This window comes from Ictidomys tridecemlineatus, chromosome 12 (genome assembly GCF_052094955.1).
Source record: "Ictidomys tridecemlineatus isolate mIctTri1 chromosome 12, mIctTri1.hap1, whole genome shotgun sequence".
Lineage (NCBI taxonomy): Eukaryota > Metazoa > Chordata > Mammalia > Rodentia > Sciuridae > Ictidomys > Ictidomys tridecemlineatus.
The window spans coordinates 72,456,865-72,482,875 of NC_135488.1; the positions used below are offsets into that span (position 1 = coordinate 72,456,865).

Sequence of the window (26,011 nt, forward strand, 5' to 3'; positions counted from 1 at the left end):
GACATAAAGGTTCCAAATATAGAAACATTCAAAGAGCAGACTGAAGATTCTGAAGTCAGCCATTTTGTGCACATGAATAGAAATCACTGCGAGAAGCATCATCTTTGGTTATGAAGGAAAAAGTAAGGGATATTCCATTTCCTTGGGCAGGTCTAAGGCTCTTCACTTGCCACTTTCCATAGAAGGACCAATAGAAAAATAGGCTGAATGGCAGAGAACAACTTGTCCCAAACAATTCTCCAAATTGCTTCCAATTCTCCACCTCTCCTCCCAAACCTCAGATGGTTCACTACTGCCTATAATCAGGTGGAGACAGTGAAGGGTGACATTCCAGGCTGTCTCCAAACTTGCCCCAGCCTCCCTTTCCAGACTCCCACCTGTCACTCTGCTCTATGATTTCCTACACCAGGCAACTTGGAGCCCCAAGACTCCCCAAGCCCATTTGTGTCACCTGGTCTTGGCTCAGGTCAGCACGTCCACCCTGAGGGCTCTTCTCACATCTTCCCATCTAACAATCCCCACTCATCCTTCCCTAAGAATTCCAGAAACTCCTGCTTTAGGGTGCCTCCTTGATCCCTTCTGTACCACCTGTTCCCCAGTCTGATGTGTTTCATAGCCAGATGTATGTGAGTTGCTCCTCTGGATTGTGATCCACTCCAAGGCATGGACCTTTGTTTGTTATTGATTGTTAACTTACCTTCTGTTCCCTTTGCACCTGTGACAGTTCCCCGACACTCAAAATCACCTCTTATTATATCGACTCTAAATAAGAAGCTTGTCTATTTCGTGGTATACACAGTAGTATCCAATATTCTGTAGATAAGAGAAGTAGGTTTTGAATGAAAAGCAAAACAAAAGAAGCAGCTATCTTGTTCAGGATGTTACATTTGGGGCTGGGGATGTGGCTCAAGCGGTAGCGCACTCTCGATCCTCAGCACCACACCCAAACAATGATGTTGTGTCCTCGGAGAACTAATAAATAAATATTTTTTAAAAATTATCTCTCTCTCTCTTAAAAAAAAAAAAAAAGGATGTTACATTTGGACTACAAAAAAGTGAAAGCAGTTAACATTCAGAGTCATTAGGAGGCATTTTCTGGCCAGTTCTTCATTTCCTTCTAACCACCTCCAACACAATGAAGCAACTTCTTCTACATCCTTCCAAGGGCCTGGGGATTCCTGTTCTCATTTTTACCTGAACTGAAACTGGACATTGATGGTGGTGGGTATGACTGACTACTCTTCCCTACCACAGGGAACAACCTGATCAATACAGACACCAATCTATGGATTCTGGGCTTTTTGATTATGGTAAAATGTCTTACTACAACCCTCCTGCCCCCACCCACCCTGCCCTGGCTTCACTACTCACACACAACAGAAAACAGGGCACCCTATCCCCCAATACAGTGAGGCTGAAAAAATTAACAAAAAAAAAAAAAAAGAGAGAGAGAGAGAAATGAAAAGGAAAGGAGGAGGTGGGGGAGGAGAGGGAGAAAGAAGGAAGGAAAGAAAGAAAAATGTGTTCTATTATTCTATGATTAATAACATTGATTTTTTTTTTTATTCTTAGCATGATTGCAAACCAACTTGCTTTATCTGTCATGTTTCAGCCTTGGATAACATTTAAAAAGCTGTATATTTGATACTCCATTGGTTGTCCTGTTAGACTCCTCTTGCTTTTGGGTCCTGGGTTTATCATCTGCATTGTTTGAATGAGAACACCTTGATACGTCCTAGATAATTTCTCTCCAGTTTCCCAGTTTCTGCTGGTGGAATAGTGAATTCCACTGGGTCCTGGATGCCAGACTAACAACCGCTTGGAGACCTACCTACCTACCTACCTGCCTACCTTCCCCCCCCCCAAAGATAAGCTAAATTGTTTGAATCTATATGTCTAGTCAATGGGTTGTATTATTTTCTCTAAGCCTGAGTTCAAGGAGTTATTTTCTTTTCTCTCCACCCCAGAGGACACTGAGGGTTTTCGCAGGTCTCTGACATAGGTGACACCTAGGACCAAGTTGAGGTTACTGCATAATACAGTCTACACTATCAGTTCAATGCAGGGGCTTACAGACCTAATAGACAGAGCTAAAAAGCTTTGTAGTATACACAGGAAAAACACTAGGACCTGAATCTTTTGATAGAACATATGTAAGTAATTAAGAAAAAAATAATTGCACGTTTGAGAAGGTGGACTCACCAAGCAGTTGTTGAACTATAAAAATGCATTAAGTGTAGTCAGTTTCTTTTTTTAATTATTCAGGAATGTTGTTTATGTTATCATGAAAAAAAAGAAGAGGTGAGAAAATATATTCGGCAATTTTTGGTTTTCCCCCATTTGAGCAGATGGCGATCCGTAGTTCAAAATTTGTAACTCAAATTATTTCACATTTTTATTAATCAGTACAATATGTTTTTAAAACAACAAACTGCACTTAGAAATATCAGTGTAAGTTCCCCGATTTGCCTAGTTCCATCACAGAGCATTTTGAGAATTAGAGATTTTGTTAGCAATATTAGAAAACAGGGCATTGTGGTTCAGTATTTCAGGAGTAATTATTTTTATTCTAGTATTCAAAGTATCTCATGTTGGGGAGGGGCAACTGAAAATACTACAGAAAATTGCAATGGGGAGCTGTAAAAAGCTGGGAGAATCTGTTTCAAGATGTTTGCTTTTTTGGTAGAACAAAAAGTGCATTTTGTTAGAGACAAATATTTTTGTGATAAAAAAACATTTTATGTGAAGTGTAGATTGGACTTTTAATATAAAAAAGAAATGTTAAGCCATTCTATTTTAGGAAGGTTTGGCGTCTTAGAATGAAAGCTGTTAGAACTGCATATATTGGAATGTTCTCACAACTGTTGTCGTCCCATGTTCCTCTCCAAACCTGTTAAATTACATGAGTGTAGAAATAAGGGAGCTTTTTTATTATTATTAATTGACACTCATTTTTAGTTGGCATGTGCTGGCAGGTCTTTCCAGATGATCCTCAGACCATATAAGACAGAGCTTCAATCTGAAAGTTTGGGGAGTTTTCTAAAGCTCTGTAATATGGAAGCTAGGAAGTGTAATATTAAAGTGATAAACATCTTATATTCAGTGTAATTCACAGTTTCTTTCATTCTTTTTACTATCTATAGATCTAAATCAAAACAAATTCCATAAAAGAGGGGGTTATTTTCAAGCACATTTTCCTTCAGAGATCTTGAATATTTTATCATATCTATTTCTATACATATGCTATACATTTCTAGATCCCTGTTGAACAAAATCCAAGGTGATATAAAAAAAAACACACAAGACTATGACATTAGAAATCCTAGGAGATATAAAGTTAGCCTCTGTAAATGAAATAAACTACGTTTTGGCAATTAAAGAATGCACAGGGATATTAAGTCAAAGAACAATATGTCTGAACTATTAAATTGTTTTTTTTTCCAGGAGGTTATTAAAAATGTATTTCAAATTACCAGAGTGGCAGAGAAAAATAAAAAATAATAACTTAAAAGCAGTTACATTTTCCTTTGCTCTTGAGAAGGCATATTGGATTTCATGCAAGGTGATTTCCAAGTAGAGTATTTCAGAGCATCCAAAATCAACTTTAGGATGTGCCAAAGGTTCCACCCCCTCCTATTCCCAATAGTGAGACTTTCTGAACTGTCACTGCAATAAACTGAATGGGTGAGCACTTCAACTGTCCCCTGGCAAATGGGAGTGCATGAATTTTCCTAGTGTCCCTCCAGTTGTGCAGAACTCAGGGATTTAGACAAGCTCAAACAAGGTCAAACAAAAACCAGACCCAGATCAGTGCTGCCCAGGATCAAACGGGGCAGGAAGTATAGCTTATGATGTGAGCAGGGAATCTCTGGTGTGTGAACAGCATCTGGGTACTCAAATGGTTAAATCCCCCAGGCTGTCATATTGCATAAACAGATCCTCCTTTAATAAAATTAATTAGGTTCTGAGCTTTATAGGGTGATGCCCACTGACCCTTTACATGTCTATTGTTCCCAGATCCAAGAGAAAGAAAAAAAGAGTGGACAAGAGAGGGACCCAAGTTGAAAGATTAGAAATCTCAAGTAGGAGCTGAGGGGGGGGGGGGTGGAGAAAGCTAGGTAAGGTTTGCTTCTGTACTGAACTTTGAAAAAACAAAAACAAAACAAAGCAAAAACAAGAAAGAAAGGGGAAGAGAGAGAGAGAGAGAGAGAGAGAGAGAGAGAGAGAGAGAGAGAGAGAGAGAGAGAGAGAGAGAGAGAGAGAGAGAAGAGAGAAGAGAGAAGAGAGAAGAGAGAAGAGAGAAAAGAAAGACCAAAGAAACCCACAGCGCGGTGGTGGGGTTTTGTTAATTTCGCTGTTTTGCACGCGCCACGAAATTCAGGCTGCTTTGAGCTTCTGAGAAACATTCAGAGTAATTGCAGATTGCAGGGACACGCAGCTTTAGTTCAAAAAAGACCCGAGGCACAGGGGCAGGGTTAGGTGGAGGGCATCGAAGGATCTGCTAAAGCAAAGCAGGAACCTGCAAATGTACATAGATTCGCGCAGCATCCCTCCCTTTTCTTCTGGGCACCCATCTAGCGCTATCCAGGCCATTTCCTGGCACAAGTTGCTTCAGATATTCTTTCAAGTTTGCTAAGGGAGCTCCTCGCGGGTGGGAGTGGGGGCTGGGGTGGGGAAAGGCAAAACGAGGACCCGGGTCTTTTCTCCTCTGTCTCTATCACAAGGAGCTTGAGGATTCTGTCCTGGGGATTATGTGAGCGCATTCCGGGCGTCTCTTGTAGAAAAATCTAAGCACGACAGCAAATACTGCTCGATTTTGTCAGGGAAAAAAAAAATTTTTTTTTTTGAAAAGAAAAAAAAAAAAACTCGTCGTCGACCGGATGTTTCCAATTACAGGGGAACCAGAGAACAGTAAGAGGGGGCGGGGCGGGGGAGGATGGAAAAGATGGGGCAAGATTTGGAGAAGGTGTAGGTTGCAGGTGGGAAGAGACGCGCCAGGGCAAAATGCAAGAAATGAAGCTTCTATGAGGAGCAGAGGAAAATAGGAAAATGAAGCAGAACTAGAAAAATGACAAAGTGTTGAGTGCTGATTTATTACAGAAGCCTCTGGTCATTTCCATATATTGAAATGCGCCCAAGCGGCCAGTCAGTCAATTTCTTTTGAGCTGCTGCCGCCGCTGCCCACGGGCTGCCCACGTGACTCCCCCTCAGTCAGCCTCTTTACCACCCAGCCCCCCGATACAGGGAGAAGAGGAGGAAAGAAAGAGAGAGTGAGGTGCAGGAGCAGCTGGGTGCTGTAGTGTGTTATTGGAGAAGGAGACGTTTGTGTGGGTCTTTGCGAGCCGGGGTAGGGGGGTGGGGGGGATGTGGCCCAGGGAGGGGAGAGGTGGGTTTCAAGCTGCATCGAGTGTTACATCGGCACCTCTCTCTGTTTGGCATCTTTCCATCTCTCTCTCCCTCATTTCCCTCTCATCTCTCTCTCTCCCCCCTTCTCCCTGACTCTCCTCTTGTCCTCTTCATCTCTCCCCTCTTAACGGTTTAGAAAGGGGACAGAATACAGAGAGGAAAACCCATCTATCTCTAAATACATAATGGGGATGGGTGAGGAGATGTAGGATATTCAAGTCAGATTTGATTTTGGTGTCTTTGATACTATCCGTTGCTTTGGTAGATTTCTTCTTAAAGAAAGGCACACGTGCACGCGCGCGCACAGACACACACAAACACACACACAAATCCTAGATAAAAGCCAGTGAGTTGTTAAAAATGAATTTGCAGCATTAGAGCTGTTAGCATCATTCAGCAAGCAGCAAGCTTGATAATTTCCAGGTGTTGGGGAAAGCCGTTGTCCAGGAGCTCTTACAGAGCTTATAAATCCCTGTTGGGAGGGAGAAAAAAAAATCTTTGGAGGTGAATGAAATATCAAATCACAAGACTCCTATGTAGATTTATGATTGCATAAGAGGCTTGATCATTTCCATATACTGAGATGTGCTGTCCTCCTGAGTCTGCCCAGCCCTTCCAGGAGACGAAGCGCTCCGTTCTGCCTTGATCAATGTTGACTATGAAGCAAGAAAGGAGGGGGGGGGTGGAAAGCAGGCTGGCACCAGATGGAGCGGGGTCTCGGGAAAGGTCAAGGTTAGCCCAGGCTGCTATTGAGTCGGTAGCAGCCTCACAGATAGATCTCTGCCTCGAAGGCACCCACTGGGGCTTCTCAAAATCAAATCTAATAGAAAAGGCAGTCACAGAATGAAATCGCTTCATCTGAATGCTAAAATTGTTATTAGGCTACATTAGAGAGATATCAGGCACGTGGTTACCAAAAAAGGGAGCATGCCTAGCAGTTTGTGTCTGAAAGAAAAGCTATGAATATGTTGATAACATCAGTAATGGGCAAGTAGAAGAGATGGATATCTTTTTTTCCCCCTTGAAAACCACATTAACATATTAAATGAACATGTTTGTTCCTTTTTTTAGCAGAACTACCCATACTTTGAATTGCTTAAAATTCTTTGGGGGAGGGGGTTGTGAAAAATCTTTTGATCCAGAAATAAGTGATCCTTATTGATCCAGAAGTTTGACTCACTCAAGGAATTTTGTTGGTGTTTTGTGCCAGGTGTGTGCCTTTGGAAATTTATTTCTCAGGCATTACAGTAGGGGTTGACACCACCATGGCAATCATTCTTTCTAGCTTTGGACCACTGGAAATAGGTCAGAGGCCTTTCTTTCCCTCTTCTCCTCTCCTCTTTTTCTTCTTGCATTCTTTTTAGAGACTGAACTGTTTCTGGAGAAAATTTCATTTCACAGAAACCTCAGCCTAGGAGAGAGCCTGGGACCAGCCTGTTCCTATAGCCACACTAGCATTTTTCAGACAGTCTCTCCCCACAATTATCATAATGAAACCCACATTAGCTGTTTTTAACCTACAGTACTGCCATATCTTAAAGAAGGATTTAGTCTTGTAAAATAAATGCGGGCTACACTAGATTAAACATGATGACTGCACTCCAAGGGTTAATAAATTTAGAATTAACAGATCATCCCAGCTTGATACAGCTACTATAGATGATTTAATATGCAGCCTAAGCAGGTTGACAGTCAGCTCACAGATGCAGATAAGATCAAACAGTCTCTTGATTCAATAGATTGAATGGTTGTAGTGAGAGTCTAGAAGGTGAGTGACACAACATATATGGCCGGAGGTTCTGGTAAAGAGGAGCTTTGACTCCCAACTGCTTGCCGTTTTGTGCACCGGTTTTCTTTTTCTAACAGTTCACCTTCTGTTGCAATAAAACCCAGAGTGGGGGTTGAAAATATTCCCCTAATCACAAAGAGTAATGGGCACTTATTTAAGTTTTGAGTAAGGGAAAGATGGAACTATTTAATTTCCAGATCTATTTCTAAAGAGTTCTGCCTGGCAAGTAGAAGTCACCAGCTCCTCTTCCTCTTTTGTCATGGGCTCTCAGGTCAGAGCTCAACAGATAGGATACAAGATTCCTGGGAGATGTGGATAAAGGCAGGCTGGCTGCTGAAATGATGTAGGTAATTTCCTCAGTCCTCTACTTTGCTCTAGCTGTGAAGATCTGAATATGGAAACGAGATGTGGAGCTAAGTTGAAATACCAACTCCAGTACACAGCCACTGCAAAATGTTTACATTAGGACAGAGCTTATGGTTCCAAAAACTGATATTAAAAAATAGCAAATCTTGGTTGGAGGGTGGGGGAGTTGGGGTATTGAGGGAGACTGAGGAGACTCCAACAGAAAAAGTTGAGGGTCTGTCCTCAAGGCTAGCTTTGGTGACTGTAATCCCGAGTTTCTATTATTCACCAAACTGATATTTTTGGGGGGGTAGGTTTAATTTTCTCTTCTCTGTTTCAACTGTGGTATTTAAAGAAGAAGACAAAAAACAATTTTGATAGAAGTGTATGTGATTTAATATGATAGACAAGTTTATAACAGTTTTTATGATTTGATCAAGAGCAAGGGTTCCTCCTAAACCCATTAGATTCTGTCATGTGAATATATATTCAGGCAATTTAAAAATGTATATTATGTATTCAATAGAGCGTCACAGGTCTGAATTGTATCATGTTATTCTGTTCTACCAGCCCCCCCCCCACAAGTTCTTAATATGAAAATCTGTACAGAGTGGCTATAGAGCTGCTATAATCAGTTTTCCAATATTCCTAACTTAGTTGTTTCATGTATTTATTTCATTTTATTTTGAATATCAAAATGTCCAGTCCACACTATGAGCTAATGGCCCACAAAATTTTTCTATAATAAATAAAGCCATTTAAAACTGTGTAATAGCTCCACACACTGTTAACACTAACTTTTTCCTTTCAGCTTTAATGTCCTAGTGGGTTGCAAGATATTCTTCTAATTCACAATTTATTATCATTAGGTAACCTCTAGGAAAATTCCTAGAACAATTCATTCTTTGAAAATGCTGATTTGGATCTTGATGAAATCTGTGCGTTTGTGTTTGAGAAAATCCACCTCTATGTAACTTGCATATTAAAAGGGTTTAAGATAAAAAGTGAATTTTCCAAATGTTATGCTGGGAAAGTGTTTAAATTGGAATTGTAGTGGGCAGGAGGAACTCTGAACTTGGATGTGGCTATTCCTGGAGCAGGGACAGTGGGCATTTACTTGACTTATTAACCAGAGATACATGCTTCTGAATTTTATTCTCCCTTTCTTGGACAACCTGTGATTGCAGCAGGGGGCACCACCAACATACGAATTACTTGGAAGTAGGCAGCTCCTGTCTCTGGCTTCCCTTACCACTTGGAGGCATAACCACTGAAAACAGTTATCTCTCAGAAATTTGCATATTTATGGTGCCTCCTGCAGGTTCCTGTGATTGCTTTACAGTCAGGAAAGGTAACAGAAAAATATATATCCTCCTTTAAAACATGAAAAAGGATCATATAGGAACAGTGACTCTAATGGGAGACTAATCCTTATAAAGCCTGTAGCATGGAATTTGTTTCCTGAACATTTTTGTTTTGGTTTTGTCTTAGGATTTGAAAGAAATATTTTGGAAGTTATAGGACTAAGTCTCTGAATCCCTGAAAATAGATACAGGAAAACACTTAATGTTTTGGAAAAAAATTAGCATAGACTTACTTATTCATGAATGACTACCTCTGAAAAACAGAAAATTTCTTGCAGACAAGGAAAAGCCACCCAATAGATCATTTAAAAGCCTAGCTCCACGGCACATAGATTTTTTTTTCAGTCCTCATCATAAGCAAATATGCAGTGTACCTTTGGATATAAAAGTTAATTAGGTCTCAAAAGAGAATAGTTTCATTTTTATTGGCTCTGAGTTCCAAGGATACCTTGGATACACCTTTCTTTCAGCCCTTTTTGACCTTCTTTGTGAAAGCTTCATGGTCTAGACATTCAGGCTTGTTGGGTTCTGGATGCCAGGTTTTTGTTCCTCTGCTTGCTTTCTTGAAAAGCATTCCACTAAAGTAAGCATCATGATTGAAATTAAACCCAGAAAAATCGAATCTTATCTCCACTTTAGGACCAAGACGCTCTTAAATGTGCTATTTTGTCAGGGACTGTAGTTCAGCAAAAGATTTCATATACTCTTTAGTTAGCAATTTCTGAACACAGGAATATGCAGGAAAGAGGGGGGTGGTAGAGGGGTAAAACTTCAATTTGGAGTCCTCCTGCTTCTGTGTATCTTCATCAGAACCTCATCTTCATTAGGTACAATTAGGAAATTGTACCTAATTTCCTTCCTTCTTAAAAAGCCAGTGAACAGTGCTCATAGAACTGGTTATCAGGGGTCATCAGCAAATACCCCCATTGATAGTGGGATTCAATTCACAGCTTTTTCTGTGTCTCACCCTTTCCATGAGAATGCCTATCAAAATCAAGGGGATAAAAATAATTTTTACTGCAATTAGACTTTATGTATTAACGATACCATGTAGTAAAAATAATACATGCTATCAATAATGTGTGGTGACATAAATGCCCAGCCTGCAAGCAGAAGGATTCTCTTATTACACATTAGTCACTACAGTGTGTGTACTTGTATACTACCTTTCAGTGTAACATTAGGTGATATATCTGTTTGCTATTCTGACTGGGGAAATTCTCATTAAAATAATTATTGCCATCATCATATTATTTCAGTGCAAGTTTATCCACAACATTTAGGCATTTTGGGTATTATGAAAAAAATATATATGCATACTTTGGAATTAATATTTATTTTCTTGCTGCTGGTCAATTTTGTCATCCCTAAAAAAATTATGTAAAAGTATCAACTAAAGTCTTTACCCCTTTCAGATTCCAGAGTGAAAATTTTCTTCCTTAGAGAATATTTTAAAATGGGAAGTAATGAATCGCGATTTTTTAGCATCTTATAAATGCATTTATTGTGGATGTTTCTACAAACCAGATATCATTTCAGTCTTACTGAGGGTAAAATAGCTGAAAACTCAGGCCTGGCCTCAATATGTAAATTTCTTTCTTCTTTACATTAATTTTAAGATATCAAAACCCTTAAATGTAAAGACAGTAGAAATAAGGCAATCCATTTTTGGAATTCTAAGGATAATGCTAAAGCTAAAGCCACATCAATTTTTTTTTTTAAAAGAAGTAGTTCTTGCTTGGCTTGAGGTTGCTTTTCAGGTTGGTTTATTTTTGCTAAAATAAAACAAAAAAAAATTGAGAGTTGCTAGTGCTCATTCAGGAGAATTGATTTGTAAAACTTATGTTTTAAGGTGAACATATTTTTAATTTTCTAAAATCTTTAAATCAACACATGCAAAAGACCCATAATCTTTATCAAACTCCCTTTACATGTTTAATATTAAAATAATTAATATATATGCATCCCTCTAATATAGTCATAATCAGAAGCTGAGTTTATTTTGAAAATCCGCTAATTTCATGCTTTCTCCTACTAATAATGTTATGAGTTCAAGATTCAATATTTGGAGAATATAAGGCAATGAGCGTCACCTCAGAGAACCAGCTTAGGCACTCAAATGAGAACCAGCTAGAATGGTCTTGATATTTAAAGAAGGTGATACTAAGAGAATCAGGCTCCAGAAAGAATCTCTCAGAGTTACTCTGTTACAATGCACTTGAAACTTGACTATTTGAATATCTTACTGCATTTCAAAATCTGAGAATTGATAATAATAAAAGGACATTTTCTTTATGGTAGATGGGATTTTTTTTTAAGGTTCTTAGGAATCTAAATGGTCCACTTCATAAGTCTTTATTTGTGTACCAGACATTTTCTTTAGCTCCTACTTTGTGCTGAGGGGGAAAAAGATAAAAAAGAGACACAGGCCATCATAAGCCTTAACAACCCAGGACTTGGGTGGGGAAGTGCCTTTTATGACATAAGTTATCATATGAAATATACACAGAGACAAGTAATAATTTCCACCTGATGCAAATGGACCTATAGTTTATAATAGGTAGGTTGGACAGCAGTGTAAATGGCCCTTGCTTTTTTAAAAATATTCAAGAAGTAAAATAATCTAACTTCCCATTATGTGAGTATTTATTAGTGAGCAGACACAAAAACCTGTGTGTTTTGCCAGCAGTAGCAACCGAAAATTTATGGAATTCATTCTTTGTTTTGACAATGTATTAAATGCCTACTATGTGTTAGGAAACCGAAACAATGTCATTTGAAGGATGATACATGCACAAATGCATGCCAGGAATATTCTGTGATACTGCCTCCATAACAAATGGCAATATAGAAAGCTCATTTCTCAAAAGTAACGAGTGAAGCTATTTCATAGCATTATAACAACTGTGAAAACAATAGATTGCCATAGCAATTCATAACCAAACTTCATTATTTGGTTACAATTCTCATTTCTAGAAAATCAAGTTTTTTATCCAGAAAGTAGAAATCTGGTGTCAGAAGTAACCAGAGCTGTTATCAACTCATACAGATCCTTGCTACTCTCTTAGGACTGTTCTCAGGAATATGAAGCTAAGGCTACACAAAGCAAGGAGGGTATTGTTCATTTGTTTTCGGCATGTGTAGTGAACTTTATGTGACATGCTTGCTTTTGTGTGTCTTAATGCAAAACACAAAAACCAAAACCAAAACCAAAACCAAACAAACAAACAAACAAAAAACAAAAGCAGAGACCATGTCTCATGTTTGCTCAGTGCTGTGCTCCATAAAGAAAGAATAACATTCTTACGACCAGATTCTTAATTTTATAGGAACCTGGAGATTTAGAAGACTGACCTTGTGTATGAAATATTTTTTAAAAAGAGAAAGAGAGAAAGAGAGAGAGAAAAAAACCAGACAAATTGTTATGCAACCAGGAATGAAAGAATAGAGAATTTTGTCTCTACCTAAGCTGCCAAAGAAAGATTAGAAAGGAATAAGCATTTTCTACCAGGAAGGTTTCCTTTGCTGAATTTGGTCGGGAAAAAAATACTAATGACTATCATGGGGAAAAAAAATAAGGAGCCGTAATTTCTAGAAAAGGGACTAGAATAGCCCCAGATATTCAGTGCTCCTGGGAGTGATTGGCATGCATCTGGACTAGGCATTTGTGGGGTTTATGAGAAACTGGCAGAGAAAGAACTCGAGCCTGGTGACACGTTTCAATGACTGCTTCTCTTTTGTCACCCAGCTAATTCCAGAGAAGACCAACTAAAGCTAGTGTGAAGTGAGAATGATCAAAGCCTTATGGTGCTTGCTGGCCTGATGTGGCCGTCTGATCGCAGGCAGAGAGAGCAGAGAAAAGGAACAGCTCTTCTTCTGGAAGTGAAAAGGTTTCTAAATGCAGATGTGGCTGCTGTACAGCTCTTGGTGGGTCTTTCTGTGTGAAATCAATGACCTTATGAAGTGCCAACAGTATACCTAGACAAAGCCACATCTTGGTGGTGGGCACAGAGCTGCATGCATTTAAAAACTTCATTTTAACTCATCTGCTTCCTGATCTTTATGAAATGGCTTTTCTAAAGAAACAAAATTCAGAGAATGGTTTGAGCTTCTTAACCTTTCATCTTTCATTTTTGCTGCCCTCTGGCGGACATGTTAACTAGAAAAACCATCATCATCATCATTGCCTTCCACCACCAGTACCTTTAGCATTATCATCCATGACCATTATCACCACCATCATCACTGTCTCCTTCTTCTCTATTATTACCATTACTATCATCATCATCACCACAATGACCACCACCATCCCTGTTTTCTTCATGCATAGAATCAGCACCCTCCACATCATCATTAATAAATATAAACTACACACTACAGTGAGGCTCTATACCAGGTAAAAAGTATATACTTCAAAACTTCAGTCCATTAGACAATCCAAGATAAATTCCTCATCAATCTGTCAATATATTCAGGCAAAGAAATATATGGTATTTGTATGCAGTCCCAGGGTAGTTCAGTGCTGGCTACACTATACAAGCTATTGCTTTCCAAACCAACCAAGTGATACCAGGAAAGTTACAACACTTATAAAATAATATGTTAATACTCTTTGCATCTGCACTTGCACAATTACTGCAGCACAGTGCACAACAGTCAAGATATGGAATCAACCTAGGTGTCTACAGATGGATGAAGAAAATGCAGAGTATACACACACACACACACACACACACACACACACACACGAATATTTTTCAGTCATAAAAGAAGGAAGTTCTGTCATTTACAGCAACATGGACAGAACTGTAGGACACTATGTTAAATGAAATAAATCAGGTATAGAAAGACGAATACCACAGATTCTTACTTACATGTGGAAGCTAAAAAATTGGCATCAAAACAGTAAAAATAGACTGGTGGTTAGCAGAGCCTGGGAAGTGGGATGGAGAGAGGATGGTTCATGGGTATAGGGGTGCAAATAGATAGGAGAAACAACTTCTAAAGCTTTATAGCACCATAATTAACTATGGTTGATAGTAATTAATTGAATATTTCAGAATACCTACTAGAGAGAGTTTTGTTTTCAACACAAAGAATGATATATATCAGAGGTGACAGATTTGGCAGTTACTCTGATCTGATCATCACACACTACATATGTATTGAAATGCCATACTGTATCCCATAAATATGTGCAATTAATATATGTCAATGAACAATAAAAATGTTTAAAAATACTAACTCCTTTATTTTTATCACATAGTTGGTAGATAATATAAAGAAGATCTAAAGTAATTTCTTTTTCTTTCGGTACTGGGGATTGAATCTAGATGCACTTTACCACTGAACTACACCCCCAGACCTTTTTAATATTTATTTTCAGACAGGGTCTTGCTAAGTTACCCAGCCAACCTCAAACTTGTGATCCTCTCTCAGCTTCCCAAGTCTCTGGGAGTATATATACAAAATGCAGAATGTGTGTCAATTTCTCTTCTTTGGTAAAATTCATACCTTTTAAAAATCAGAATGTAACACCAAATGTAGACCTCTCTGTATATGTAAGAGGTTGAAATGAAACATTCCTTGACATTTAGTCTTGATTTTTAAGTTGTCTCTCTTTCTGGTGTGTGTGTGTGTGTACAGATATACAAATATAGGCACACAAACCCCACACATATATACTCCAGGATAATAAAATAATAAAACTTGCAATAAGAGCAAAAAGTACTTGTCCAAATAAAGGGCTAACTGCCTATAAAATTTCCTTTTAGACAGTGAGGTCATAGCTAGAACTTGGCAATAAGACCATCTGAAACCACTAAAAATCATTTCTGCAATGTTCTGTAAGAGAGAGAAGGAGAGAGAGAGAGAGAGAGAGAGAGAGAGAGAGAGAGAGAGAGAGAGAGAGAGAGAGAGAGAGAGAGAGAAAATGAGAATAGATATCCAAAATCTGCAGCTGAGTTATTCTGCCTTTTATAAAACAACTTCACATCTGGACTGATAACTTGAATTCCACCCAGTGCCATTTAAATAGCCCAAGTTATAAACCTCTTAAACTTGGGGTTTATAATAGAAACACTGACAGACCCTTAACTATAGTGCCTCTATAGTAATGAAAGCACAACTATTTCATTATAGCAGTGTCTGGCAAGGCTGCTATAATTAAGAGTCTGTCAGCGTTTCCATTATAAACCCAAATTTTAAGAGGTTTTTAACTCACATTGTTTTAAATCACATTGGGCTGAAACTTGCTGTACAAAATGTCAGACCAGATGTGTGTGTGTGTGTGTGTGTGTGTGTGTGTGTGTATGTTTCCTTTTATTTACCAAAAAAAAAAAAAAAAAAAGAAAAGAAAAGAAAAAAGAAAAAAAAAGATGGAAGTTGTTTTTAAGATTGGGTGTGAAAAATACGTATTGAAAAAAATTATTCCCTTGCTAGAAGCAAAAGATTCATGGGAGGGGGCACAGAGAATGAAGTCCAAAATATCTTTTATTTTTGGTTGTTTTGATTGCATTTTCCCCCTGTTAGAAGTGCTCTCATTTGGGAAGGCAGATTTGTACTTATCCAAAAAGTAATGTTAAAAAAATGAATCATTTGATACTGGGTTTTTGATACTGGCTTATTTGGAAGATATGTGATAATGTAGCCTGCTGAATATGATGGAAATATCTTGCCTTGTATTGTTAATTGTGCAGCTGCTCTGATATTTGAGATAATCTTTTTTGAGCTCACTGTCCTTGTTGGGAATCACTTTTAGGTTTAAATGCACTCTCACAGTAGGGTTGCCTGATCCAAGCCCTATTGGTTTCTGGGGAAATGAATAGAATTTGGATGTTTTCATGAATGTCGTGTTAGGATTTATTAGTTTATTCACTCAAACACCATTCAATGAGCATCTACTGTGTGCCTAGTATTGTACTTGGAATCTCTAGCACAGAATATATATGGAACTGGCAACACTGCCCAGCACTGTGCATCTTGTCAATGTTAGGACTCTAAATTATTTCACCCAGAGAGTTCTAACCAGAACTCCTTGTCTCTTCAAAGGGGCCTCTTAAGTGGTGAGACTACTGCCCCTCCCCCATACATTATTGACTCAGCACACAACCCAGTCTAGAAGCAAGTATAGACTTACATAGAGCCAATTCAGCTTTTTCCTTCCTTTCTTCCTTTCTTTTCTCTTTCCTTTTGGATGGGTCCATCTAGGTATATGAAGGAACTCTCCAGCTCCCAGGGGCCCTCTGAAGAAAGATGCTAGACTGAGTGAGTAATGGATCTACTAGGAGCCTCCTGGGGGAAGTCTGTGTCCATACAGAGGTGTGTCTGCTGCTCTCCAGGGATCTCTTGGGTCTCAGGTTCAGGGTGACACTGGGGATAGAGGAGGAAGAGGAAGCCTACCTGGTTCCTCAAACGCCATCTCCCTCCCTTTTCAATTCATTTCCCATCGTCTAACACCTTAACACACCATCCTCAACAGCCCCAGATTCGAAACCTACAGCAAATGCAGGGTTGAAACCTGTTTTATTTGTATGAAGAAAACTGCCCATTTTCTATTTTCTGATCTGACAATTAGGAAAAACAAAATAATAATAAAGAAAAGCAGGAAGAAAAAAGGGTGAAAGGATGAAGTCATAAAAGCAAGGTGGGACTGACTATATTTTTAAACATTCATTCAGTCATTCATTTATTTATCTTTAAGTCTATAAAAGTATTTTCCCCTAAAGGCAGAAAGTGAATATTTTATTTTAATCTTGTAGTTTCCATCGAGACAGACCTTTTAACCCTTCATTCTCCAGCTCAGCCCGAGTCCCCAGCGCCAGGCGATCCTCCGCACCAGGGCTGGGGCTGTATTAAGTCTCCCTCTTCGAGCTGTTTGTTGACCACATTCACGTTCAGAGCCCTGGAGCTAAAAGCACTTTACACCATAAAATAAAAGCACTGTCTTTTTTTCTAAAAGGTTACGTCTGGAGGCCACGCGGCTCATACTTCATACCGAAAACTACTGAAAGGACTATGAAATCCTCTATGATTTACACTCTCTCGCTGCATTAGGGTATAGATCTACTCGACTCTAAAAATACGGTGGGTTTCTAACCGACGTGAATATATGTGCATTATTTCAGAAAGTCTGTTAGAAAACTTGTCAACACATTATAAAGCATAAACCAGGACTTGGCTATTAAGTACGGAGATCAGAGGCAGAATATATACTGCAGGAAGTACTGGGGAGTCTCCTCCGCCGGCAAGATAAAAAGTGGGAGGAGGGGAGGGGAGGGGTCGTCTGTTGGCCTGGAGTTTACATGCAGTGTCGTCACCAAAGGTTTGGGAAAGAGCCCACGGAGCGTAATTACCCTCTCAAGGCAAGCAGAAAAGGTTCTACAGCCCCAAACGAAGTTAACTGAAAGACCAGAAAAATATTTTAACATTGTCATAATTTATTGCTTTCTAAAAGCCACTTCTGGAAAGGTAAATATACTAATTGTGTATCCAAGTGTGTGCGTTTAAAGTGACCTTTCACCCCCCCCCCCCACAAAACCACCTGCATCATTAATCAATACTTATGTAATATTTTAAAATCTCTTAAAACAACACATTTTTACTTCTTTAAGCACATGTACGAACTCTCCCCCTCCCCCACTTTTGGGCTCTGTAGCGAGCATCCTGCAGCGATGAGGGAGGGGGGCGTCACCCGCACCGCAGAGCTAGAGGGACGCGGGAGGGGGGTCCGCGACAAGGAGAGATCAAATGCCAACGCACAGCCCTAGTTTTCTAGACTGGGTGAAATCTGGCTGGGGGAGGGGCGGAGGAGGAGGGCAGTCCCCATTTCACCCTGGGCATTTTATGATGGTGAAATTAAATATATGTTAATGGTGGAAACGTCGCTCCTTACCTCTCCATTGGCACCCAAGGAAAGCAGCTGCAAAGCTGGTTTTTTAATGTATGTTTTAAGATGTGGTTTCGGAAGGAACCCCCTGGAATCTGAAACAAGTGCAATAACATAGCAGACCTACTTGTAACTAAGTGCTTAATTTCCTATGATTTTTTTTTAAAAAGAAAATCAATAAAATGTTGCCAGTTATTTATTGGAAATAACCACAGATAGCAGCCCTGATAGGGTGCCGGTTTTAGAGAGCACACAATTGTGTAATGAATTGTAATTCAGAAGACTGTTAAATGTGAACCACAGAACCTTTCAGAGGTAATAAAGTCATTACTTTTTACACTACAGCCAACCCTGAAAAGCTTTATACACACCATTATATATAAATCACACATATACAGTATATATTTCCACAACACAATCCTCCCATTTATATATCTTCTCTCTATATGAACTTTTATGGATGGATGGGAACAAGATTCAAATCTGAAAAGCTCCATTCTGAAAGAACCTGACTCACCGTTGTTACCTGAAGGGGCTTTTATTTTATTTATTTATTTTTCAAAGGCCTCGCAGTTGCACTTTCTTCTTCCCTTTCTTACCTTCCCTCCAGCCATCCAACTCAGTGTCCCACCTACCCTCCCACCCCAGCCGTAGTAGCATTCTTTTGGTAGCTCGGAGACTGATTTCACAAGACAAAAACCCAGATAGTAGTGGAAGAGACGCTGACCTGCTCTGAAGAACTCAGAGAAAAGGGGAAATGGTGTCACGCACACGCTACAGAGCTTTACTGCGAGTGAATCTTCCTGCTTCTTAAAAAGAATTAGAGGTCCTCCCCCCCCCCCTTAAACTGGAGGGAAACAATAATAACAACAAACCCCATTCACACAAACCCAGTTCAGCCCACACCTCTCCTCGTGTTGGGTATCAAAACCTCCTTTCCTTCCTTAGAGGGGCCCGAAGCTTCACCGAGCTAGGCGAGCCAGTCATTTTGTAATAGGTTTGAAACTTTCCTAAGACGACGCAGGAAAAAAAAAAAAAAAAACACAGCCGCTTGCCGGAGAAGCTGGGAGGTGGGCGAGCGCGTGCAAGCCCGAGGCCCTTGCTTAAAACAATAAAGCCCCCCGCCGGCTGGGTGAATTTACGGAAACGACACCTCTCAGGCTGAGGAGGGGGATGAGAAAACACGAGGGAATGTGGAGCCGCTTGGAGGAGAGGGAAGGAAGGCTCCTTGCTCTGCAGACACACTCACACATGTCCACCTGCAGCTCGGGGTCTCTCGGGCCGCGGCCACCCGTCTCTACGCGGCACCCTCCGTGCCTCCCTCGGACTTCAGTCCATCTCCACCGCCCTCCCCCCCGCCCGCCGGCCCTTCCCGATTTTGAATCCGAGCGCGATCTCCTCGGCGGCGGCAGCGGCGGCGGCGGCGGCGGCGGCTGCAGGGTGGTGCAGGCAGGCTGGGAGGCTGGGAGGCGGGAGACGCCGGGGGACTTTGCAGGCACGTTCCTGAATAAACTTTCCAATCGCAGGGGGTGCTGTTGCTGTACATTTTACGTAAAACTGAAAGTATCCCACGCCAGAGTGAAGCCCGCTTTTTGACAGCGGCAGCGCGCGTGTGTGTGCGTGTGTGCATTAAAGAGACAGGGGTTTATTTCCAACAGGTCTTCCCTAATTTCCAGGGAACGTCTTGCAGAAAGGCGAGAAGGAGCTGCGGGCTCAGGGTTGTGCGCCACGGCTGCGGGCGCCTGGGGAGTCAGTGAGGCGCTGACCTGGGGCGGTCATCTCGCCACTGTGGCCTTCCCGCGGCTCCTGAGAGCCAGTCACTCTCTCCTTTCCCCATTTTCTCTTTCCCTGGGTAACAGCACAGGAACTGTTGTGCTTCGCCCGTAAGAATCATTTTCTTTCTATCCCTCTGCGCTTTTGCAGTTTACTCTGGAATGGGAGGGGGTGTGTCCCTCCCAGAGACCCGGCTCCGGGACCTCCCGCGGCGCCGGGAGCATGTTCCCAGGGACTGGGACTCCTGAGATTGCCCGCGCTTTGTCCTCCGGCCCTGGGCTGCTCAGAGAGGTGGAAGCCTTAGTGCCTCCATCGACCCGGCCCCCAGCACTCCCCTCCCTGGGCTGGAACCCGCCCTGACTCTGGCTCTTCGGTCTTTATTCATCGGTCTCTCTCCCTACGACCTTTGAGAGCTGGGAACTGGGTGCATCCAGTTGCATTAGACTCAGAGGCTTGTTGGGGCTCTCATATCCCAGTCCCTGGTTCGGCTTTGGGGGCGCCCTCCCGGCCCTTGGGCCCAGGCCCGCGCCGTTTCCTTCTCCCCAACCCCCTCCCTCGAGGCCGCCCTGGCTCCAGGAGGCCCCGGCGCTACCCTTCCGGACCCGCAACCCTCCAAACTTGGGCTGGATTCCGCTTCTCCACGCGCTCCCTCCCGCCTCCCCTTGCCCGCTGCGGAGCTGTAACTTGGAGGTTCAGCTCTCAACTTCGGGTGATTTTTCTTTCCTATCCTCTCCGTGGGCAAAGTTTTCTGAGCGCTGCCGCGGGCTCGAGGCTTTCACTTCGGCCCCGGGCGTCAGCAGGCAGGGAGCGAGAGCCGCCGCGGCGGGGAGGGGAAGTGGGTGTGCGCACTGAGAGGGTGTCCGGGAGCAACTCTACCTGGCTTCCCTCCGCCCGCGCCTCCCCGGCCCTGGGTTGCAGCCTCCTGGGGCACTCTTCCCCCCTCCCCCTCTTAAATAATCTTTCATTTTAGGGTCCGCGTGTGGCGGGGGGGAGCAAGGCGCAAGTCCTGCTCCCCCCCTCCCAACCCGCCACCCCTTTCTTCTCTCCTGGCCACGCCACCGCCGCGGCGCTCGCTGCGGCCACTGGTGAGCCAGCGGCCCCAAGCCCCCTCCCCTCTACCCGCCCCTCCCCCAGGGGCCGCGTCTGGCGTCTGCAGAGCCCCCCGCCCCGCACCTCCCCCGCCCCGCACTGGCCATTGGCTTGTCCTGGTCTCTTTTTCATGTCCAGCCCCTGATGTGTGTCCATTGGTGTGAGCTTCCCCTTCCCTCCTCCCCTTCTCTCCTGCTCGCCCTGCCCATGTTTTGTGTGTCTCTGTCCATCCAGACTCCTGACGTTCAAGTTCGCAGGGACGTCACGTCCGCACTTGAACTTGCAGCTCAGGGGGGCTTTTGCCATTTTTTTCATCTCTCTCTCTCTCTCTCTCTCCCTCTCTCTCTCTCTCTCCCTCTATCTCTCTTCTCTCTCTCTCTCTCTCCTTTTTTTTTTTTTGCTTAAAAAAAAAAGCCATGACGGCTCTCCCACAATTCATCTTCCCTGCGCCATCTTTGTATTATTTCTAATTTATTTTGGATGTCAAAAGGCACTGATGAAGATATTTTCTCTGGAGTCTCCTTCTTTCTAACCCGGCTCTCCCGATGTGAACCGAGCCGTCGTCCGCCCGCCGCCGCCGCCGCCGCCGCCGCCCGCCCGCCCCGCAGCCCACCATGTCTCGCCGCAAGCAAGGCAAACCCCAGCACTTAAGCAAACGGGAATTCTCGCGTAAGTAACCCAATAATAGTAATAATTATTATTAATAATCACGAGAGCGCGCAGGACGAGAAACAAGAGCGAGGGAGAGAGAGAGGTGTGTGCATGCATTTTTAAAATTTTCACGTGAAAAACCTCAGAGTCGAAGTAAAAGAGATTAAAGGGGAAAAAAATCCTCATCACCTCTTGAATCATAGCCGTGTGTGCACTTTTGAGATAGCACGCACCTTTCAATTTTATTTAATTTTACAAAAATTTGACTCCTCCTCTTTTCTCCTTTCCGCCGCTTTATTTCTCTTTTCAAAAAGGAATGCAATGATCCCCCACCCCCCGATTTTGCAAAATAATGAACAATGCTAAGGATGAGAGCAACTCACAGGCAAACCTGGGGGTGGGAGCTGGAGGGAAAGGAGGTTGCTTCCACTCACCGTAGGAAAACTGAGTGGGGGGGGGGGAGGCATATCTAAGTCTAAAAAACAATTCCTGGGGAGAAAAGAGGTAAGATCGGCCCTTGGACACCAAAGCGCTCACGGTCAAGTGTGCAGCGGGAGGAAAGTAGTCATCCTCACAATAGTGAGAAAGTGGGACTGTGGAAAGGGGCCCCCGGCGCTCCTGAGTCTGCGGAGTCAGGAGAGGGGCTGCGGTGGCGGGGAAAGCCTGGTGACCGAGAAGGACGGGAGAAGCGGCCGGCGCTGCCGCCTTTTGTTCCGGCCGGAGGTGGGTGTTTGTCCCGCTGCCTTTTGTGCCGGCTCCTAGAGCTTGCCCTCCTGCGCCGCCGCCGCCGCCGAAGGCAGGAGCTAGGGCCGGGGGAGGAGGCAGCCAGGGGCACGCGGGAGAGGGAGGGAGGGAGCCTGGGCCGCGGCCGCCGGGTTGCGGCTGCCCGCCCCTCCCGGCCGAACCTTAGAGGCGGCGAGGAGAAGACGTGCAAAATAAATAAATAAAATTTGAATTAAATTAAACAAGGCAAGAGAATGTAAGATTTCTTGCCCTCAAACAGAAGTCAAACGCTCTGCCAGCCCTTTTCTTCACCATTTTCCTCTTTGACTCCCCCACCCCCCCCTTAAAAATCTCACAATCTCTAATGAGGGGGGGCATTGACAATCACCCCCTTCCCCCAAACCCCTTCAGTTGCAAACTTAAAAGCGCCGGCGGCACAGAGAGGGAGCGAGGAACTCCCTCCTCTTACTATTTTTTGGAAGATTTTCAAAAAAAGTGGAAGTGGATTTTGATTGGGAAAAATCTCGTGTCTGAATGTTTACAAGCACCGCGTGTGCGGGAGCCTCCTGCCAACAAACAGACAGAGGACCGTGCGCGGCGCGGCAGCCCGGGAGCAGGCGGCGGCCTCGACCGGGCCTCGGCGACCTCGCCGCGCCCCAGTCTAACCCCGGATCGACCACCCCGCGCCCGCCGCCCACCCGCCAGGCACCGCTGCTGGCCAAACCGCGACTGGGAGCCAGTCCGGCCCGCGGTCCCCGTCCATCCCCAGCACAATGCCCTGATCTCTGGTCCCGACCTCCCAGACTGTGAAATCGGCTGGTTGAAATTCGGTTTTGTAAAGCATTTTTATTTTGCAAAGCAACTGTAAAAGCGCGTTCTGCGCGCCCGCTCCACTTAGCTCCGGGTACTCTCTCGGACTTCTCTTGCTCTGGACCCCGGGGAGGTCACCACGTGCTTTCCCTGCCCCTCTCCCACTCTGTCCGGCCATCAGCCTCCAGCACCCTACCGTGGCCAGACCAGGTTAACGGTGGGGGTGGGATAAGGGAGAAGTGTGTTCGAATATGCATTTTGGGGGTACTGGATCCCAGGACCCTGCACGCTCCACCTTTAGGTTCTTGTCCTTTACCTTGGGCCTGGCTTGGTCGGGGGTCCTCGTGAGCCTGTGTGAGGGGTAGTGGTGGCTAACTCCAGCTGAGCGGCGCCTGGAAAGGCGGGCGTAGGCACTTAGGAAAGTTTGAGAGTAATAGAGAGAAAGGCGTGAGAGGGCCCTCATCAAACCCTGCTCCCGCATTCATAACTCCTCTTTTAATTTTTGATGCAAGTTTAAAGGACCACCTATACTCGCTTCTGTATTTTTTTTTTAAAGGGGGGGGGGAAGAGCACTGGGAATTGAATTTTTCACTGGGCCCTGGAACTTGTCACACACTTCGGAAGCTCCCCCGCCCGGGCACGTTGCGGGGCCCTCCCTCTCCCCACCCCCGCGCATCCCTCCCTCGCGCTCTCCCCCGCCCCCACTCCCCCGGCCGCGCCGGATGCGGAGCAGACGCGGCGCGCGGCGGTGTGAAGTTACTACCCGGCCAGGTACCGGCGGGAAGGAAGGGCAGTGTTCGCAGGACTCGGGAAAGCCCGGCCATTCGGAAGGATGCAGTGGGGGCTCAAAGGATCGACTGGGGCGCGCAGTCCGAACTGCTCCCTGGTACCTCCTCCCTCTTGGGTCCATTTCGGGACACTCCAGAATGGGAGGGTTAGTCTCCCTGCCAGTCCCAGTGCGGGCACTGGGTTAGGGGGCCAGATTTTGTGGGGGTACGGAGATCGTTCCTTTCTCTAATTTTCTGGGTGCGCAGAGGGGGCGGGAGCCATTCCCGGTCCTCAGGACCCCCCCCCCCGCCTTTGCTACGTGGGCTGAATGAGCCATTCGGTCGCTAGGAGGCAGAACAAGATCAAGAAAGCTCAGCGAACTTGAACCTGTACCAGAGCCTCCCCCACCCCCTGCCCGGCGTTCCTTGGCCGGGGAGGGACGAGCTTTGCGAGGGTGGGGGTGGGGGTAACGAACGGTTGGGCAGAATTCCCTTTCTTCCCCCCACCCCCCATCACCCCTTGTGTCTTTGTTCTTCATTTTGACTTTAAAAATGCTTCTGGCCAGGGCCGGGAAGAGGCGACCGGGCGCGCGGCCGCCACCCCTGTGCGCGAGCAGAGGAGACCAGTGTATCGGGCGCGGAGCGGGGTGCAGTTTTCGCTTTCTTTCGGGTCAGGCATTTTTGGTACCAAGAAAAGGGTAGTGCGCGCTCTCAGGCTTCAGGGCACCGCCGAAGGGAGGAATATATAGCAAGTTTGCATTTGGTCTCCAGGTTCACTTCTCCCAACCCCTCTTCCCCACGCAAAGCACAGGTCTCGGCGGCTAAGGCAGGCATGCCGGGCAGCTCTGCAGCCCAATGCTCCCCCTCCCCGCCTCCCGCAGCTCTCGCCTCGGAGCCCGAAATCACAACAATAGTAATAGTTATCATCATAATGATGCGGCCAAGCAGCGTCATTAATAATGAATAACCGTGGCCGCCGCCTGACGCACACCGGGTGCATAGACTTGCGCGGGGAAAAAGCATTTGCACAGATCCTGTAAAGTAAAAAGTGTTAGCGTGTGGGAGAATGAATTTCAGGACCGGCTCTTAGCTGTGTGTGTGTGTGTGTGTGTGTGTGTGTGTGTGTGTGTGTGAGAGAGAGAGAGAGAGAGAGAGAGAGAAAGAGAGAGAGAGAGAGAGATATGAAACCAAGACTGCACCAGGTTAACCAGCCGAATTTTCCAAACCCCACTTCCTTTTCACCAACTGGCGGGCCTAGGGAACCATCACCCCGCGGCCCGGCTGTGGGCGTCAGGCTGCAGCGGAGGCCCCTGCTGCCCGCCGCCGCTGGGCCCTGGGTCCGGGCCCCAAGGCCGCTGCTGCACGTGTTCGCAGCTAGCGCGGCCAGATCCTGTAGCCTGGAGGCTGATCGCTTTGTGCCTCAGAGTCCGGGCGGCCCAACTTCACTTTCTGCACTGCCCACCCCATGCTGGGCCCCCGGCCCGGGGCCTGCAGCCTCTGGCTTCGCTTTTGTTTCTTTGCTTTTCCTCCTTTGCATTTCATCCTCCCCTTTGCTTTACCCTGTTAGGAAAATTCTAGGGGAAGGACTTGGAAAGCAAACTTGAAGACACATTTCCCTTTACCCCTCCCCCCTCCCCGGCAGCCCTCATTTCCCTTGCTTCTTCCCGACATTTCTTCTAAGGATTTTTTTTTTTTTTAAATTTATTCTTTTGCAACTACAGAAAAGAGGAAAGAGATCTCAGTCAGCCTCCGGGACACTGAGACGTTCCAGTACGTTTTGCTGAACGCAGAAGCATTTTATTTTCTATTTCTTCCTTCCCTTGTAGAGAGAATTCGCGGCTAATTATTATGATTATTTGCCCACTCCCTTCCACTTCAATCGAGGACTCCCCGCTTTGTAGCTAGAGTTAGGCCGGAGCTTAGAAACGATGGTTTTGTGGGGGGAAGGAGGATGGAGTTGAGTTGAGGGAGGGGGTAAAATGACTGAGGTTAGGAATGTTTTTAGGGAAAGAGGAATTTGCATTAAAATACAGAGAAATTATCTGATGCCCAGAAAGGAAATGTTGATTGCCACTGAGAAAAGATGTCAATGTAAATCAGTAGACTGCAACAAGAGAATTGTATTTTCATATTTTCTTTGTCCCCCACTTCGTCTGATTTTTAATAATATAGCAGCAATAATAAAAACACGTTTGAGTCTTTCTCTGAACATTTCTAACCAAATGTTTTTCAAGGAGCCGATGTTAAATGTATTTCATACATTAGGATATAATTCTTGTTAATTAGCAATAATTTACGTTAAGAGCATAGAAAATGTTGAGGTTACAGGTTTTATATCTGTACATTTGATCATCTTGTTATTTTCAAGAACTTTGCCTCCTATAAAATTAATTAGGTGAAATGTGGA

At 44.1% G+C, this 26,011-nt stretch overlaps 1 protein-coding gene across 9 annotated transcripts in view; it reads left to right on the plus strand.

Annotated features, from left to right (window-relative positions):
- Nucleotides 1-20,739: 20,739 nt before the first annotated feature.
- Nucleotides 20,740-26,011, plus strand: part of Bcl11a (BCL11 transcription factor A) — a 96,921-nt gene continuing 91,649 nt past the window's right edge. For 2 of the 9 annotated variants that reach the window (XM_078029142.1, XM_078029141.1), the window contains exon 1: nt 23,960-24,274. In XM_078029142.1, the coding sequence (XP_077885268.1) occupies nt 24,157-24,274 (118 nt within the window). In that variant the 5' untranslated portion in view covers nt 23,960-24,156. Of the gene's footprint in view, nt 21,323-22,555; nt 23,609-23,959; nt 24,275-26,011 lie in introns of those variants that run through there. The other 7 variants (XM_013357162.4, XM_078029145.1, XM_078029147.1 and 4 more) reach the window with 7 other exon arrangements.